At 42.0% G+C, this 17,453-nt stretch overlaps 2 protein-coding genes across 14 annotated transcripts in view; one reads left to right on the forward strand and one right to left on the reverse strand.

Moving 5' to 3' along the window:
- Positions 1-17,453, reverse strand: part of LOC135105902 (putative carbonic anhydrase-like protein 2) — a 145,330-nt gene that overhangs the window by 126,870 nt on the left and 1,007 nt on the right. The window lies entirely within an intron of this gene.
- The window catches only part of LOC135105903 (uncharacterized), a 107,131-nt gene that overhangs the window by 73,181 nt on the left and 16,497 nt on the right, over positions 1-17,453 (forward strand). For 6 of the 13 annotated variants that reach the window (XM_064014578.1, XM_064014565.1, XM_064014567.1 and 3 more), the window contains one exon: positions 9,451-13,311. The exons of the other annotated variants lie outside the window; for them this stretch is intronic. In XM_064014578.1, coding sequence (XP_063870648.1) covers positions 9,451-9,455 — 5 coding nt within the window. In that variant the 3' untranslated portion in view covers positions 9,456-13,311. Of the gene's footprint in view, positions 1-9,450; positions 13,312-17,453 lie in introns of those variants that run through there. 13 annotated transcript variants of the gene reach the window in all.

The raw sequence follows: 17,453 nt of genomic DNA on the forward strand, positions 1-17,453 counted from the left end.
TATCCACTGCAATATACTACTGCTACTACTACTACTACTACTACTACTACTACTACTACTACTACTACCACTACTACTACTACTACTACTACTACTACTACTACTACTACTACTACTACTACTACTACTACTACTACTACTACTACTACCTGTTATCTACTACTCTATCTTATGCAATTTAGTTAAACGAGCCTTAGTAATTATTTCTCTCTCTCTCTCTCTCTCTCTCTCTCTCTCTCTCTCTCTCTCTCTCTCTCTCTCTCTCTCTCTCTCTCTCTCTCTCTCTCTCTCTCTCTCTCTCTCTCTCTCTCTCTCTCTCTGCACTTGCTTCACATTCATAATATTTTCACGGTAATGTAAAAATGGTAACCTAGATTTAATGCAATACAGTAAAATAATATTATCAGTGAAATAAAATATATCTTCTTACTTCACTTACACATAGAGAGAGAGAGAGAGATTGTGACTATAAGAATGAGTATGAAGAAATAGTATAAAATATGACCTTATTCTTTCTCCTCCTCCTCCTCCTCCTCCTCCTCCTCCTCCTCCTCCTCCTCCTCCTCCTCCTCCTCCTCCTCCTCCTCCTCCTTTCCTGCAGGTCCAAATCGGCGATCTAGTCTGGAATCCCACCTGACGAAAATACCTTCCGTCTAAGTCTGCTAATTAAGAGGAGAAATATGAGAGAAAAGTAAAGGTGTGAAGGAGGGGAGAGAGAGAGAGAGAGAGAGAGAGAGAGAGAGAGAGAGAGAGAGAGAGAGAGGGAGAGGGGTAGTAATGCTTGATGAAAATAATATTAGGAACTTTTGATTATGAAAGTAAGTAAAAAAAAAAAATATTACGAGGAAGTATTCAATGTACGTTTTGGAAATTAATTTGGGTTATTTTTTTCTTTGCCTCCTCCTCCTCCTCCTCCTCCTCCTCCTCCTCCTCCTCCTCCTCCTCCTCCTCCTCCTCCTCTAGTTCGTTTTCTCCTTTTAGTCTCCTTGTTTCCTTCTTATTTCTTCTTCTTCTTCTTTTTCTTCTTCTTCATCTTCATCTTCATCTTCATCATCTTCTTCATCTTCTTATTATTATTATTTCTTCTTTTTCTTCTTCTTTCTCCTCCTCCTCCTCCTCCTCCTCCTCCTCCTCCTCCTCCTCCTCCTCCTCCTCCTCCTCCTCCTCCTCCTTCTGCTCTAGTTCGCTTTCTCTTTTTAGTCTCCTTGTTTCCTTCTTCTTCTTCTTCTTCTTCTTCTTCTTCTTCTTCTTCTTCTTCTTCTTCTTCTTCTTCTTCTTCTTCTTCTTCTTCTTCTTCTTCTTCTTCTTCTTCTTCTTCTTCTTCTTCTTCTTCTTCTTCTTCTTCTTCTTCTTCTTCTTCTTCTTCTTCTTCTTCTTCTTCTTCTTCTTCTTCTTCTTCTTCTTCTTCTTCTTTACTCTTCCTTGTCTTGACCGTTCTCCTCGTCTTTTTCTTATTATATTTTTCTATTTATTTTTTCCTTCCTTTCCCTCATCTTTTTCCATATTTTTCTCTCATCGCCGCCGCATTTCTCTTCCTTCTCCTCTTCGTAGTCTCTCTCTCTCTCTCTCTCTCTCTCTCTCTCTCTCTCTCTCTCTCTCTCTCTCTCTCTCTCTCTCTCTCTCTCTCTCTCTCTCTCTCTCTCTCTCTCTCTCTCTCTCTCGTTTCTTTATATTATACCATTGCCTCTTCATCTTCTTTCTCTCTCTTCCATATTTATTAATTTCTTCCTCTACCTCATTCCTTCTCTTTTTTCTATTCTCTTTCTGACTTGTTTTCTACCATTTCTCGCTATCCCCTTTCTGTTCTTCCATATTGTATTCATGTCCTCCCGTTATTCATACATGTCTCCTTCCATCTGCTTCGGTTTCCTCTCTCTTCCTCCATATATTCCTCATTTACTCCATCTTGTTTCCGTTTTCTTTCCGTCTTACTTCCTTCCATCCTCTTGTGTTCCCTTTCTTTTTCTTCCTTTCTCGTTTGTTCCTCGTCCTCGCCGCATCCCTTGTTTCCATTTCCTCTTCTCCTTCTCATTTGTTTCCTTCCCTTTCTCTTCCTCCATATTGCACTCGTTTGCTCCTCCTGTTTACGTCCTTCCTCTTCTTCCACTCCTCCTGTTTTCCTCCTCCTCTTGCTCTTCCTCCAACGTGACCGTACGCAGCGGAAGACGAAGGGAAAACAATCATCTCGATTCTAAAATGGTCCATCATGCTCTCCGTCCTTCCCCTCGCCCCCATCTTTTATTCCCTTGGCTCTTAATAAACCCCGCCCACCCCCCTCTATTCTCCCAGCCCTCCCCGTCCCCCTGTTGCTCTCCCCTCTCCTTGGCGCATGGCTGGCATCCGTGAAATTACAAGCTGATGTGATTTTGGCGAGACAGATGAAAATTATTCCACAAGTTGTTTTCTGAGTTGGATTCTGGATTCTGGATTCTCTCAGGGCAAGAGAAAAGAACCGTATGAATCGAGACGCCTGAATGTATGTGTGTGTGTGTGTGTGTGTGTGTGTGTGTGTGTATTTATATTTTGTTTTGTTTTCATTTGTGTAGCTTTTTGTATTCGTGTATTATTTTTTTTATTGTGTATTTATTTATTCATTTGTCTTTACGGGACGCCTGACTGTATGTATGTATGTATATGTGTATAATTTTCCATTTGTGTAGCTTGTGTATTCGTATGTATATGTATTTTTTTTTTGTTGTTGTTTTAGACCAGAGCCCGCCTTGCATAAATAAATAAATAAATAAATAAAAAAAAATATAAAAAAACATGGTGGATTATACGCATCTCAGTATCGTGAAAACAAAAACACATCGTGAACTTTATTCTTCATCGTAAGCATCCTCGTATCCTGTCGTGTATCAGTTTTGTATTTCACCTGACTGCATTTTTCCCATCGCTATCATTGTCATCCCTCAGCGAAATACTAATTAAAGAGGCGACATCAAAACTGACATCAAACGTCGCCGCCTCACAAGCTCATGCGACTAATCACGTTGAAGCTGTTGGTGTTTTATTTCATTGTATTTACTTGTACTATATGTGTGTTAAACCCGCGACGCACGGTGTAACAATGTACTCTCTCTCTCTCTCTCTCTCTCTCTCTCTCTCTCTCTCTCTCTCTCTCTCTCTCTCTCTCTCTCTCTCTCTCTCGCTCTCTCACTCATCTACTCACTTAGTCAATCACAGTTCAGCGGGCAGCATTAAAACGTGTGACCTAAGGCTTCCGGAATCGTAAAAGTGTTTATACCACACACACACACACACACACACACACACACACACACACACACACACACACATTCCCACAAAGTATCGTTCTGGTTCATAGGAACATTAATTTTAATCTTCCATATATCATTAACTACCTGCCTCCCACCTACCCACTCTCCACCCACTCCCCACCAGCCCGGCAGTTCTTGGTTCTCATCCCCCACAAAGGTCGCCGCGTGGCCCCATAAAGGTTTAAATGGCTGACATGTATGCTTTAGAGTAACGTTTCTGATGGGGCGCTCATGGTCACGCACTTAACACGCGGTGGGATATCAACACTTTTCACTCTATACGTAACTTTGTGTGTGTGTGTGTGTGTGTGTGTGTGTGTGTGTGTGTGTGTGTGTGTGTGTGTGTGTGTGTGTGTGTGTGTGTGTGTGTGTGTGTGTTTCGCCGCCACAATCAGCGCGGCCTCACCTGAATCACCTGTGCTTCCTCCCTTCTTGCCGATTCCCGCGGCAATTTTCGCTAATTATTTTGTCATCTTACATTAATATTAGTATTTGTCGGTGGCTGCGGCGCGGGTATTTTATTTTTATTCCCTCCCGAGCTCATTAGGTGTGGTATTAGAGAGAAAGAGGAGGAGGAGGAGGAGGAGGAGGAGGAGAAAGATAAAGGAGGATGAGGAAGAGGAAGATGAGAAAACAATTTGAAAGGGAAGATTATTATTGTGCCCTTCTGTCCTTCTTCTTCTTCTTCTTCTTCTTCTTCTTCTTCTTCTTCTTCTTCTTCTTCTTCTTCTTCTTCTTCTTCTTCTTCTTCTTCTTCTTCTTCTTCTTCTTCTTCTTCTTCTTCTTCTTCTTCTTCTTCTTCTTCTTCTTCTTCTTCTTCTTCTTCTTCTTCTTCTTCTTCTTCTTCTTCTTCTTCTTCTTCTTCTTCTTCTTCTTCTTCTTCTTCTTCTTCTTCTTCTTCTTCTTCTTCTTCTTCTTCTTCTTCTTCTTCTTCTTCTTCTTCTTCTTCTTCTTCTTCTTCTTCTTCTTCTTCTTCTTCTTCTTATTATTATTATTATTATCACGGCAGAGGTCGATGCTAGAGTGATCGATGGTGCAGGGAAGTGAGCGAGTGCGGCAGTAAATCGTGTCGTGCATGTGTGAGGCGTGGCGTAGCGTGGCGTAGCGAGGTGGTCTGCAGCGCGTTGGCGTCAAGAAGGCAGGTGCTTGATAGCCAATAACGATCCACAGGTGACACGACCACACACACATACCTTAGTACGCCTTCCAATACATTACACTTCGGTATTCAAGCCCTGGTATTTCTGTCTTCTGTACAGCTTATGACTTCCAATACATCACGCTTCAGTACTCTCAAGCCCTGGTACTCCTGTCCTCTGTTAAATCCCAGCATAGCTTCCTGCACTGGGTTACATCGTGGTACTCCGCCCTATGGTACTTTACAGCCTGCGACGCCCTCCACTACATCACAATTTGGTGTTCACGATGCAGTAAGATGCCCTTGTATGAATTCATGATTCCCTCCACAATGTTATAGCTTGGGTCTTACGGCGCTATATGATCTTGTTCTTGTTGTTCTTGTTCTTGTTCTTTCTCTTCTTCTTCTTCTTCTTCTTCTTCTTCTTCTTCTTCTTCTTCTTCTTCTTCTTCTTCTTCTTCTTCTTCTTCTTCTTCTTCTTCTTCTTCTTCTTCTTCTTCTTCTTCTTCTTCTTCTTCTTCTTCTTCTTCTTCTTCTTCTTCTTCTTCTTCTTCTTCTTCTTCTTCTTCTTCTTCTTCTTCTTCTTCTTCTTCTTCTTCTTCTTCTTCTTCTTCTTCTTCTTCTTCTTCTTCTTCTTCTTCTTCTTCTTCTTCTTCTTCTTCTTCTTCTTCTTCTTCTTCTTCTTCTTCTCTTGTTTTTTTTTTTGTTCTTTCTCTTTCTTCTTTGGCTTTATTATCCCATGCTAACTTCTATGTTGTTCTGTATCCAGCTTATCCTCCCACGTTCTTCTTTGTTCCAAAATAACTCGGTCAGTTACTCCTCCTGGCACATAATTGTTGCGTGCAGTTTTGTGTCCCGTTTTCGAATTCCTCTGCACAGGCTCGTTGGGTTTGCTAGCCTTCACCCTGCGCACTACAGTGGTAAAGGTTGTAAGTCTGAATTCTACCTTTGCCAATACACCCGAATTCACCATGGGATATTTTTTCTAAACCTGTCATTCCGTCTGCAGTTAAAATCTTACTGGTTGATGATGCTGACGATGCTGATAACTATGATGATAAGTATGATGTTGACAATACAGTGGGTTTAAACACCACTGTGGTTAGAAATCGTATATTATGTGACTTGAACTCGTATTTCCAGCACCTTATGGCGGAGTGGTTGGTGTGTGTTTGATTGAATAAAGAAGAGGGAGACATTTTGGATACATTTTGTGCTTAAGGTGAAAAAATCTTGCAAAAAAATCAATAATACATTGAAATTCAGTTATCAGTGTGTGTGTGTGTGTGTGTGTGTGTGTGTGTGTGTGTGTGTGTGTGTGTGTGTGTGTGTGTGTGTGTGTGTGTGTGTGTGTGTAGAGCTACGAAACAAAGCTACGAATCATAATAGACGGAATGAGGTGACGCTCTACATAGATATTTCAGAATAATCTTACATACATTCCCGTCCACCATGAGTATCTATCTCACCACCAGTACCACCGCCTCATTGACTAGCGCCTAGGGAATACATACATCAACGTGTGTATCCCCCTTCCCTTATCCCTCTTCTCTTCATTCGATTCATCTTCATGCGGAAATATTCATTGTTGAAATCGTATAGAATCCGCAGTAAAGCTGCTCAGATTAATTCAGGTGGCAGAGGATAACACCAGGTAAAGGTGTGATGGGGTGTGGCGGTGTAGTGGCGGGGGGCTGTAGGGTGAGAGGTGGTGCTGCCACGCCGCACTGAACAAAAAGTGTTTTGTCGAAGGGAACTCTCTCTCTCTCCCTCTCTTTGATCTGTAATGGTGGACGTGGGTGCTGAACTCATCCACAACTATTGTATGTATATGTGCCTCCCGCCTATCATCACTGTGTAAAGGTATACTGTATATTCATGCATGTATGCGTATAAAGGTATGTACTTTTTTTATGAAGGAGGGGCACCGGCCAAGAGTAACAAAATTGCAATAAAAGAATAAGCCCATTGAGGTGCCGGTCCCCGAACAGAGTCGAAAGTGGTAGTAAAAAATTACAGAATAAGTGTCTTGAAACCTCCCTCTTGAAAATTTTCATGTCATAGGAAGGTGGAAATACAGAAGTAGTCAGGGAGTTCCAGAGTTTACCAGAGAAAGGGATGAATGATTGAGAATACTGGTTAACTCTTGCATTAGAGAGGTGGACAGAATAGGGGTGAAAGAAAGAAGAAAGTCTTGTGCAGCGAGGCCGCGGGAGGAGGGGAGGCATGCAGTTAGCAAGATCAGAAAAGCAGTTGATATGAAAATAGCGGTAGAAGACAGCAAGAGATGCAACATTGCGACGATGAGAAAGAAGATGAAGACAGTCAGTTAGAGGAGAGGAGCTGATAAGACGGATAGCTTTTGATTCCACCCTTTCTAAAAGAGCGGCATGAGTGGAATTCCACATATATGTGAAGCATACTCCATACATGGACATATAAGGGCCCTGTACAGTGTTAGCAGCTATAGGGGTGAGAAAAACTTGCGGAGACGACTCAGAACACCTAACTTCATAGGAGCTGTTTTAGCTAGAGATGAGATGTGAAGTTTCCAGTTTAGATTATAAGTAAAGGACAGACCGAGGATGTTCATTGTAGAAGAGGGGGACAGTTGATTGTCATTGAAGTAGAGGGGATAGTTGTCTGGAAAGTTGTGTCGAGTTGATAGGAGGAGGAATTGAGTTTCTGAGGCAGTGGACAGTACTAAGTTTGCTCTGCCCCAATCGGAAATTTTAGAAAGATCAGAGGTCAGGCGTTCTGTGGTTTCCCTGCGTAAACTGTTTACCTCCTGAAGGGATGAACGTCTACGAAAATACGTGGAAAAGTGCAGGGTGGTATCATCATCGTAAGAATGAACAGCAACAGAAGTTTGGTTTAGAAGATCATTAATGAATAATAGGAAGAGAGTGGGGCAGGACAAACACCTCAGGAACACCACTGTTAATAGATTTAGGAGAAGAACAATGGCCGTCTACCACAACAGCAATAGAATGTGTTGTATGTCCATAATTCATTCATATATACGCGAATATATGCGTAAACCTTGATTCATACATACATACACAAATGTAAATATACAAAACTGCATAATTCATACATATACACATACACATATTTACATATCCATACATACTCGTATATTCATGCATACTTACTCATATATATGTTACAGTCAATACCTGAATCCAGACAATTTGTAAAGTGACTTATTTTTTCAGGCAATTTGTGAACTGCCTGGTTAGGTTAGGTTAGGTTAGGTTAGGTTAGGTTAGGTTAGGTTAGGTTAGGTTATAACCTAACCTAACCTAACCTAACCTAACCTAACCTAACCTAACCTAACCTAACCTAACCTAACCTAACCAGGCAGTTCACAAATTGCCTGAAAAAATAAGTCACTTTACAAATTGTCTGGATTCAGGTATTGACTGTAACATATATGCACTTGTACATGCATACATATCATTACCTATCTGGATACATAATACATTACAACATACATATTCATGATTTCGGGCATACCCATACATACGTACTTGCATACATATTTACATTTAGGTACAGAACACACAAATATTCATCTTCACACACACACACACACACACACACACACACACACACACACACACACACACACACACACACACACACACACACACACATCATTTACGTAGCAGTGTGAAGATAGTAATCGACACACACACACACACACACACACACACACACACACACACACACACACACACACACACACACACACACACACACACACATACAAAAAAAGATGTAATACACTTCCATTTTTCGAAATATTAGTATGCTTTGATGTATTTGAAATGGCAGAGCCCGCTTTATATATAATGCACAAGATGACCTTTTCGGCTATAAAGTGGAAACCTTTCACCATTTGAGTGACTAACAAGCTGACAGGCCATCAAACGCCCGGCGATTGGACACCAGATTCAACGGGAAAAATCCTGAGGTATTGAAATATGTGGACTATTTCAGTGAATTCTGCGCCCCACTCAGTACAGGAAGACTTGGCGGATGAAGGTGTGTTGGGTTAGATGCTTAGTGTGTGTGTGTGTGTGTGTGGCAGTAGTTGTAATAGTAGCAGTAGTAGCAGTAGTAGGGGCATTAGCACCAGCTGTAGTAATAGTAGTAATAGTGACGGGCAGTTGTTGTAGTGGAGCAATAGTAGTGGTAGTTATTGGTGTAGAAGTAGTAGTATTAGTAGCAGTGGTAGTAGTAATGATAGGCCGCCTAATTATCGAATACTACCACAAGGAACTTAAAATTGCGTGGTACTGTAATTAGTAGATCGTAAGGTATAATTATTCCTGTGGGGTAACTTGTTAGACTGTAGTGAAAAAGAATTGCTTGCCGACGTTATAGACAAGAAATGTTAAAAGAAAATCCAAGTGAATAAATAGAATAAATAGACCAATTAAGTTGAAAAAAAAATAAGCTAATATAATTATTCCTGTTGGGTAACTTTTTATATTGAAGTAAATATTGAGAATTGCTTACAGACTTTATAGGCAAGAACGTGATAACAATAATAATAATAATAATAATAATAATAATAATAATAATAATAATAATAATAATAATTGTAATAAATAGATAAATAGAAAAATAGACAAAAAGAAGCTCAGTATAAACTGTTCTACAGCGTAACCACCAATTGTAGATTGGCTAAATAAGTTTGAGAGATTGTAAGCAAATTGCAGTCGTGTTGCTTCACTTCGGGAAAATATGAGGACATTTCTGTCATAGGTGTGATGGCGCCTGGCGGGCCTTTGAACGCCTCCGTGTGATGGAAACAATAATGCTGGGTGAATGATCACTCCCGGCCAGCCTATTGTCACGTAATGTTTATCGGAGCGATTTTTAGATGAAATTATTGTTTTTCCACTTTCCGCCTCCCTGAGTACCTTGCTGCAATCAGTGACTACACCATATCTGAACACAAAAACAAAACAAAAAATCTCCGATGTAATTATTTATGTATTTCGTTTTGTCATATTACAGTGTGATTGTTGTCCTGCTGGTATTCAGCTGAAAAGTCATCAGATCATTGGCGAGCTGAACAGGACTTGGTATTCAGGATTTATCTCTACGTTCAGCTGCTCCACCTTGGGAAGCAGGCTGAGCAGCGCGGACTTCTGTCTTCTGTCCTTGGGATGAATCGCCACAATTCGCTGATCCAATCAGTGACGCGGCACATTCTCCACAAGACAGACTTTCAGTATCACAGTGCATTGAGTTTCAAAGACTGTGGAAAATTTCTGATTTAGTCAAACCTAAGTATCTGTGAAGGCATTCGGAGACATAGGATAGAGGCAACAGTATTTGGAAGACCTCTATAAGGAAAGAACTGCCTCTACAAAAGCTACATAAGATTAGCGAGAAAATGCCAGTTTTCACGTGCTTGGCATTGATCGTCAAATAAATGAACTGAATAGCGGAATAACAGCCATTAAGACCTTCCACCCTGACTAACTCAGTGAACGAGTAAATTGCACAGCGATAACACAGTAAATATCATCCAGTAGACTCACACTCGACATTCACCAAACAAATAGTGCATCTCAAAGAAACACACGAATGCTTGACACCTTTCTCTTCAACAAAACAAGAGATCCAACAATGAAGGATGAAAAATTTTTTTTTTTTGTTTTGTTGAACTACACCAACCCATTTATTTTTTTACTGATCCATCCCTTGCTATGTTATTGACACGCTATGTGAATATTATCACAAAATAAAGAACAGATCAGCCGCACCAGAAACATTCGACAGAAACATACGACGATAAACTAAAGAACAAAATGTGCTGCCACCGCTCCGTTACTCGAGGACCTGCGAGCGTCAGCACTGCGTGAATGACCTCAATAGCAATGGTGGCAACAGCATTGGTAACATCAACAGCACTGACGTCTCATTGCGGGAAGAAATTCAGCAAGTACATTGATTTGATGATGTTGAAGCGGCGACTCCTGGCGTTCACCACCTGAAGGCTCTTTCACCTGCACCACACCTGCTCCTCTCAGGACGCCTCGCCTCCTGCCGGCGCCCAGCCTGCTCTAGCTGCCTCTGCTGAGGCCTCTGCCCCGACCGCTGCCCATGCCCCTCGTAAAGCCCGTGCTGAGGCCTCGGGCAGCGCCTGCCACACCTCCCCGCTGACTTTTGCGATCCTTCCAACCATGAGTCTACTTCCAACACTTTTGCTGATCCCTCTGCTGATATGCTTGTCAATACTCCTACTGGCCATGCTGTTGGCCTCCCTCCTCACGCCTCTGCTGGTACCACTCCAAATACTCCAGATCCTACATATCGCGAGAACACTTCCAGTACCCTTGCTGACCTTGGTGCTGACTTTCCTCTTTATGCCTCTTCTTATACGTTTCCCCAAATCCTTGCTGATCTTTCAGCTGGCGTCTCTGCCCAGACCTCTGCTGAAACCCATTCTGAAAGGGCTGTTGACCATGGTGTTGTCCCTAAGCAGGCCTCTGCTGACTGGCTTTTCAGTACCCCTTCTGATCCTTTGGCTGACGCCTCTTTCTTGACCTCTTGTGACACTCGTACCGACTTCCCAGTTCAGGACTCTTCTGACGTGCCTGGTAAAGCCCCTGCTGAGCCGCGTGCTAGACATTCTGCCTACGCCCCTGCTGAGCCCCGTGTTGTGTACTCTGATGACGCCACTGATGAGTCGCTTACTCGATACTCTGCTGACGCACCTGCAGAGGCATGCACGGGGCTGCCTGCCAAAGCTCGCTCTGAGCGCAGCGTGGAGGCCGTCAGACCGGGATGGATCGCGGGAGGCGCGCCGCGTCCCAGCAGCAGCTGGCCCAGCATGGAGGGCGGCGAGGTGTATTGGCCAGGGTCGTGTGTGGAAGGCTACAGCACCAGGTACGCGTGCTGGAAGCCCCTTTGCACCTCCCTGATGCGGAAGGAGGATTGCCCCAGGTTGGTGCGGAGTGTCAGCGGATTCTGAATGCACAGTGGCCGCCCGGTGGCCGCTGGGCATATCGGGGGGGACGTCCTCTGTTCACAGTTAGCGACCGCCCTCCATCACTCTAATGCCCGTGCTGGCGTACGGGAACTCAAACCCGTAGAAATGAAAGAACCTTAGAAGCACCGGGGCAGTGTCCTCTCACTCCTCTAGCGGCACCTGCAGCTGCAGGAGGCTGGTGGCCATGAAAGCCACGGAGTACGAAGAAACGCCCCCGCTGAAAACCCATCCTAGTTTTAGGTTTTAGAGATAATACCTAACGAACAAGACCACAGGCGCTAGACCGTCAAACTGTTACTTGAAGCCCGCCACCAGCGCCGCGGCTTGCACCGCAGCCTCGCTGCCGAGGGACACGTCCACCTCCACCGCTGACCCGGTGTGAGAACTTGACCAGAGGCACGGCGGCCTTCTCAGTAACCCTGATGGAGGCTGGCAGTGCCACGCCATGTTGCAGGAGGGTGTACCTCAGAACTAACAGCGGCGGCGGCGAGGATGATCAAGTGGAGAAGCATGACAGTCAAATTTAACGGCGCGACGCTACGAGAAACTGAAAGTGAAAGTGAAAAGCTCAAAGTGGAATCTCTGTAGTGATATTGGTAATTCCGACGTCCCGGGAGGCACAGTACCCGAGCGTAGATACACTGTCACCGAGAACGTCAAGATAGTGTTTCACTTTACCACCGTGGTTTCTCATTGCATTCATAACAGTGGTGCGTTGTTCCCGGCACCAGTCTTTACGAAAATGGTGTTTGATTTTCATGTTTTTAGCTGGCCATAAGCTTCAAAACAAATTCAGTAAAACTGCTAAACAAAAAACAAAACAAAAAAAAATTCGAATGATAGTAAAGTCAGTTAATTTCTAGACTTGTGTTACTGCTTTTTTTCCAGGAGGATTTCAGGCTGTAGGAAGGTGGAGGAACAAAGTAAGGCCGACTCCTGAAGTTTACCAACAGAATAGATGGGGCACATAAGTGACATGGACAGAACAGTGGGTGAGTGAATACGAAGGTTAAGGCAGGGAAAGGGAAGGATACTTGTAGTTGGAAAGTTCAAAAGAGCACTAACTTCAACAGCGGCTATAGAATACGGTATGTGCTGCATTACTGTAGCAGACTCCGAGGCTCCATAAAAAGTAGTGGAGTAGCCTTTAACTCTGTTAGGTGAGTTGTGCGTCCCCCACACGTGAGGCGCGGCGCTGTACACCACAGACCAAGACTTTCATGAGGCAAATACCTGGGAAAGATGAAAATAGGTGACGGGGAGGATACAATGTTGAACTTTTGAAGGACGATCAAGGAAAAGTTGAGGAAATAAGTTTTAAGTAGGAATTCATAATGAAGAAGGTGGAAGAATGATCACCGTGAAGTGGCGGGCTCCTATGACTTACTTAAATAGAAATGAAGGATGTGTGGAGGCTGTGCCCACGTGAAGTCTGAAAGATGTAGGAAATGAGAAGAAATGTGCCCTTCATTTTTTTTCAGTTACTCAATTGTTGGGAGTTTGTTGGACAGATGGCGTTGTAGCGTTGTGGTGCGGGGCGGAGTCGTGAGGTTGATGGAAGACGAATGTGTTCACTGGTGAGAGGATCCTTGGTGAATATCAGAATGAGAGTGATGACAGAACGTAACCTTGTAGCGCTCCATCGACGACTGGCAGCAAAATATCACTCGTTCGTGAGTCCGTCATCAGGAAGCCGAAGTATTATGCAGTCGCTGCGTATTAACGTAATTCATCTTTCGTAAACAAAGTGGAGGAAAATCGGGATGCTAATTAAGAAGGATCATATATTCAAGAACCTGCCCTGACTACGTGATTTTTTTTTTTTTTTACTACCTTATCCATCATAATTTTTGTTTTGTTTTTGCCGTTACTTGATATTGGGCAATCTGACCTTGACCTCCTTGACGCATGTTTACGTTGTTACCTGACAAACTAACAGTGTTGTGATGAGTGACTGGCTGCGGGAGTTTGTGTTTCACTCCCTGTGCAGACTTGTGAGCAAATTGTTCATTTTATATTTATTTAAATGCTGCAGCAGTTTTCTTTTAGCTAAGAATGAGGAAAAGTGAGAAAAACAAGAGCAGAGAGAGAGAGAGAGAGAGAGAGAGAGAGAGAGAGAGAGAGAGAGAGAAGCACTGGAGGTGGAGTAAGAGTAGGAGGAGCAGAAAGAAGGTTGTGAATAAGCACTCAATTTAATGTCTATTTTTCCTGCTTCGGTGTGAATAAAGGAGGAAATGATTTTGTGTTCCCTAATGGAGAGGAGCAGAGGCGAGTGGCGATGGACTGAAGGAGGGATGAAAGGGAAGCACGTGGGAGGAATGGAGAACTTCAAGGTTAGTGGAGGTCTTAGAGGTGATGGTCATGATGATGATAAAAAAAAAAAAATACACTTGTGAAATAAGAGGTTGATGTTTTTTTTTTGTATATTTATATTTCGTGTGTATTTCTCTATTTTTTATAAGCTGTTTACTTTTTTTTTTTATATATACTTGTATGAATGTATTTGGAAGGGTAAGTGTTGGTGATGGTAGGTGGGAGGGTGGGTGGGGGGTTGGGGGGGTGTCTTTCATAATATATAATTCTAATGTCTCTGTATTTTTATTTTTTTTTTTACCAAGTACACACATACGCAGTCTCTCTCTCTCTCTCTCTCTCTCTCTCTCTCTCTCTCTCTCTCTCTCTCTCTCTCTCTCTCTCTCTCTCTCTCTCTCTCTCTCTCTCTCTCTCTCTCTCTCTCTCTCTCTCTCTCTCTCTCTCTCACACACACACACACACACACACACACACACACACACACACACACACACACACACACACACACACACACACACACACACACACACACACCTGTGAACCCTGTGAAATCAGAGCAAGGGCAAAAGTCTCCCTTGTCGGAAATATTCAGCAGTGTCCCCAGAAAAGAAGTTAATAGCTGAATAGAAAATGGAGTTTGCTATTTCCTCCTCTCCCAAGACAATAACAGAGAGGGAGTGTCGAAAATGAAATGGTTAAGTTATATCTATTTATTTATGAGAGAGAGAGAGAGAGAGAGAGAGAGAGAGAGAGAGAGAGAGAGAGAGAGAGAGAGAGAGAGAGAGAGAGAGAGAGAGAGAGAGCATTCCTTTTGCCCTTCTGTTTTTCATTCATCTCTTCTCTCATCTCCCTTACCTACTTCTCTCTCTATACCTTCCCTCTCGTTCCTCTCCCTTCCCTCCCTCCCTCCTGTTTCCCATGCCTCTCCTCACCCTCCCGTCTCCCTCACCTCAACAATACGCACATCTCTCTCCTCCTTCCTTCCCGTCCCCCTCCCGTCCTCTCTTCCCTTTCCTCTCCCTACCTCTTCATTCCCTCTCACTCTCCCACTCTCCCTCAGGCTATCGAGACCCAAAACAAGCTTATGTCGAGGCGGAAGGAAAATGGAAAAGTACTTTGTTGCTGAAGAAGAAGGAGGAGGAGGAGGAGGAGGTGGTGGTGATGTTGTTAAAGGTAAAGAAAAAAAAATTGTAGCTGTATTTTTTTATTATTATTTCTTTTACCGCTCTCTTTTTAATTTTTTCTTTCCTTTTTTTCTCTCCTTTCTCTTTATTTTATTTTATTTTTTTCTTTTCGGTGTCTTGTAAGGAATGTGTCGCCTCCTTTATGTCGCCTTAGGATATTTGCAATGCCCTTACCGCTTGTTTGTTTCTCTGTATATAGCTCCTTTTTTTTTATTTTCTTGTTAGGATCAGGAATGTTTATTTTTTTATAACTTAATGGTTTTTTTTTACTTTATTTTCTGTTTATTTTTAGACCCGGTCATATGTTTTTTTTCTTTTCTTTGTTTGTTTTTTTAATTCAGCACTTTTTTTCTCGTTGTCTGCCAGTTTTATTTCTGCTGTTTATTTATTTACTTATCTATCTATCTATTTATTTATTTATTTATTTATTTATTTATTTATTTCAAGAAGGAATTATATTCCTGTTTTTTCTCGTATTTTTTTTATTTTCGTGGGCAGTGATCCTCTAGTTTTTCCTCCTCCCACCTCCTCACCTCTCTCTCTCTCTCTCTCTCTCTCTCTCTCTCTCTCTCTCTCTCTCTCTCTCTCTCTCTCTCTCTCTCTCTCTCTCTCTCTCTCTCTCTCTCTCTCTCTCTCCTGTCATATTATTTACGTGAGCGTCATGTCCGTGAGAGCGTTGCATGAACACTGCATGGCGCGTGTGGGTTTTGTAATGGCGAGTTTTATACGTGTGTAGTTAATGTCAAGTGTAAATATTTATGTTTACGAATATATTGCCTTGTCATTTATTTATTTACATTTTTTTTTCATTGTTTACTTACATATTTATTTATTCATTCATGTAGTTATCAGTTTGTTCCTTCACGTAGTATCTATTGAAGTATTGTTTGTGTATTTGTTGTTATTTTAAGTGGAATCATTTGGCTTATGATGGCAAATAAAATACTGCAATAATTGGCTCAGAATTGATCTACACAAACGCTCTGTCTCCTCATTACTCTCTCTCTCTCTCTCTCTCTCTCTCTCTCTCTCTCTCTCTCTCTCTCTCTCTCTCTCTCTCTCTCTCTCTCTCTCTCTCTCTCTCTCTCTCAAATGTTCATGTTTAAAGAGGGAAAGTTTTTTTTTTCTTTTTATACAGGAATGACATTGTTTACTTACGTTCTTCCTTTTTGTTTTTATATATTTAATTTAATTTCTTTACCTACGCAAACGCTCTGTCTCTTCCTTATTGTGTTTCTTTTCTCTCTCTAGTAAATGTTCTTGTTTGTAGAGGGACATTTTTTTTTATTATACATCATTTACATACTGTTCATCTACATCCTTCCGTTCTCTATTTATCTCTTTATTTAACATTTTTTTACGTTACAGAAAAAAAAAAAGCGCACAACAAAACTAAAAAAAAAAAAAAACCTCGCCCAAGTGACCTCGCTTGACCTGGATTGACCTGAGCAAGGGTGGCGGTTGTTGTTAATTTAATAAAGACTTTCTCAGTCGGTGAAGTACATAATCAACATTTACATAAAGGACGCCTCGCCGGGGAGGTTAATTGGTGTGGAAAGAGAGGCTGAATGATTTAATTGCCCTCATTATTTTAGAGTAAATGAATGTACTTCAGTGTGTTGGCATATATAGGAAGACGAATGAGAGAGAGAGAGAGAGAGAGAGAGAGAGAGAGAGAGAGAGAGAGAGAGAGAGAGAGAGAGAGAGAGAGAGAGAGAGAGAGAGAGAGAGAGTTTACTTGTATGCTGTGTGGTCTAGAATGATCGTGAAATTTTACTAAGAGAGAGAGAGAGAGAGAGAGAGAGAGAGAGAGAGAGAGAGAGAGAGAGAGAGAGAGAGAGAGAGAGAGAGAGAGAGAGAATAAACATATGCAAATAAATTAAAGTGTCCGAATAAAGAAAACATTTAAATATGAACAGCGTAATTTGATGCACACAATATTGATACATTTGCATCAGTAAAGATTAATTTTTATTGTTCGTTAATGGAACAGATAATTGCCGACACGCGGTTTACGAAATTAGTAGGAAAAAAAAAAAGGACTAAACAGAAAGGAGACAGAAGGTAAATAAGCGGTCCACAGGTAAATAGACAGGTACACACACTAAAAAAGGAAAAATACATCCAGGCTGACAGACAGGAAGATGCAAAAACACGAGCCACATTTTCTCCGGTAAATCTACACAGGTACACACACACAAAAAAAAAAAAAAAAAAGAAAAGGGAAAAAAGAAAAAGACCATTGACAGGAAGGTAGAAAAGAAGAGAGAAAGAAAAAGTCACATTGCATACTAAAAGGAAATTCAAATGACATAACTTTAGTCATTAGAATATAAGCGAGTTGCAAAGAGGGACACAGACAGGCAATGTGGACACGTGGTTGGGAACACGTGACAAGCAAGCTGGAGTCACGATTCTTACGTGACACTTTAAGCAAAGACTACAAACAGCGGTGACGAGAAATGACATCTTTAACGGTTTAATCCACGTTTTTCTTAGGTATAATGGAGAACGCAAAAAAA

This window comes from Scylla paramamosain, chromosome 12 (genome assembly GCF_035594125.1).
Source record: "Scylla paramamosain isolate STU-SP2022 chromosome 12, ASM3559412v1, whole genome shotgun sequence".
Taxonomy (NCBI): domain Eukaryota; kingdom Metazoa; phylum Arthropoda; class Malacostraca; order Decapoda; family Portunidae; genus Scylla; species Scylla paramamosain.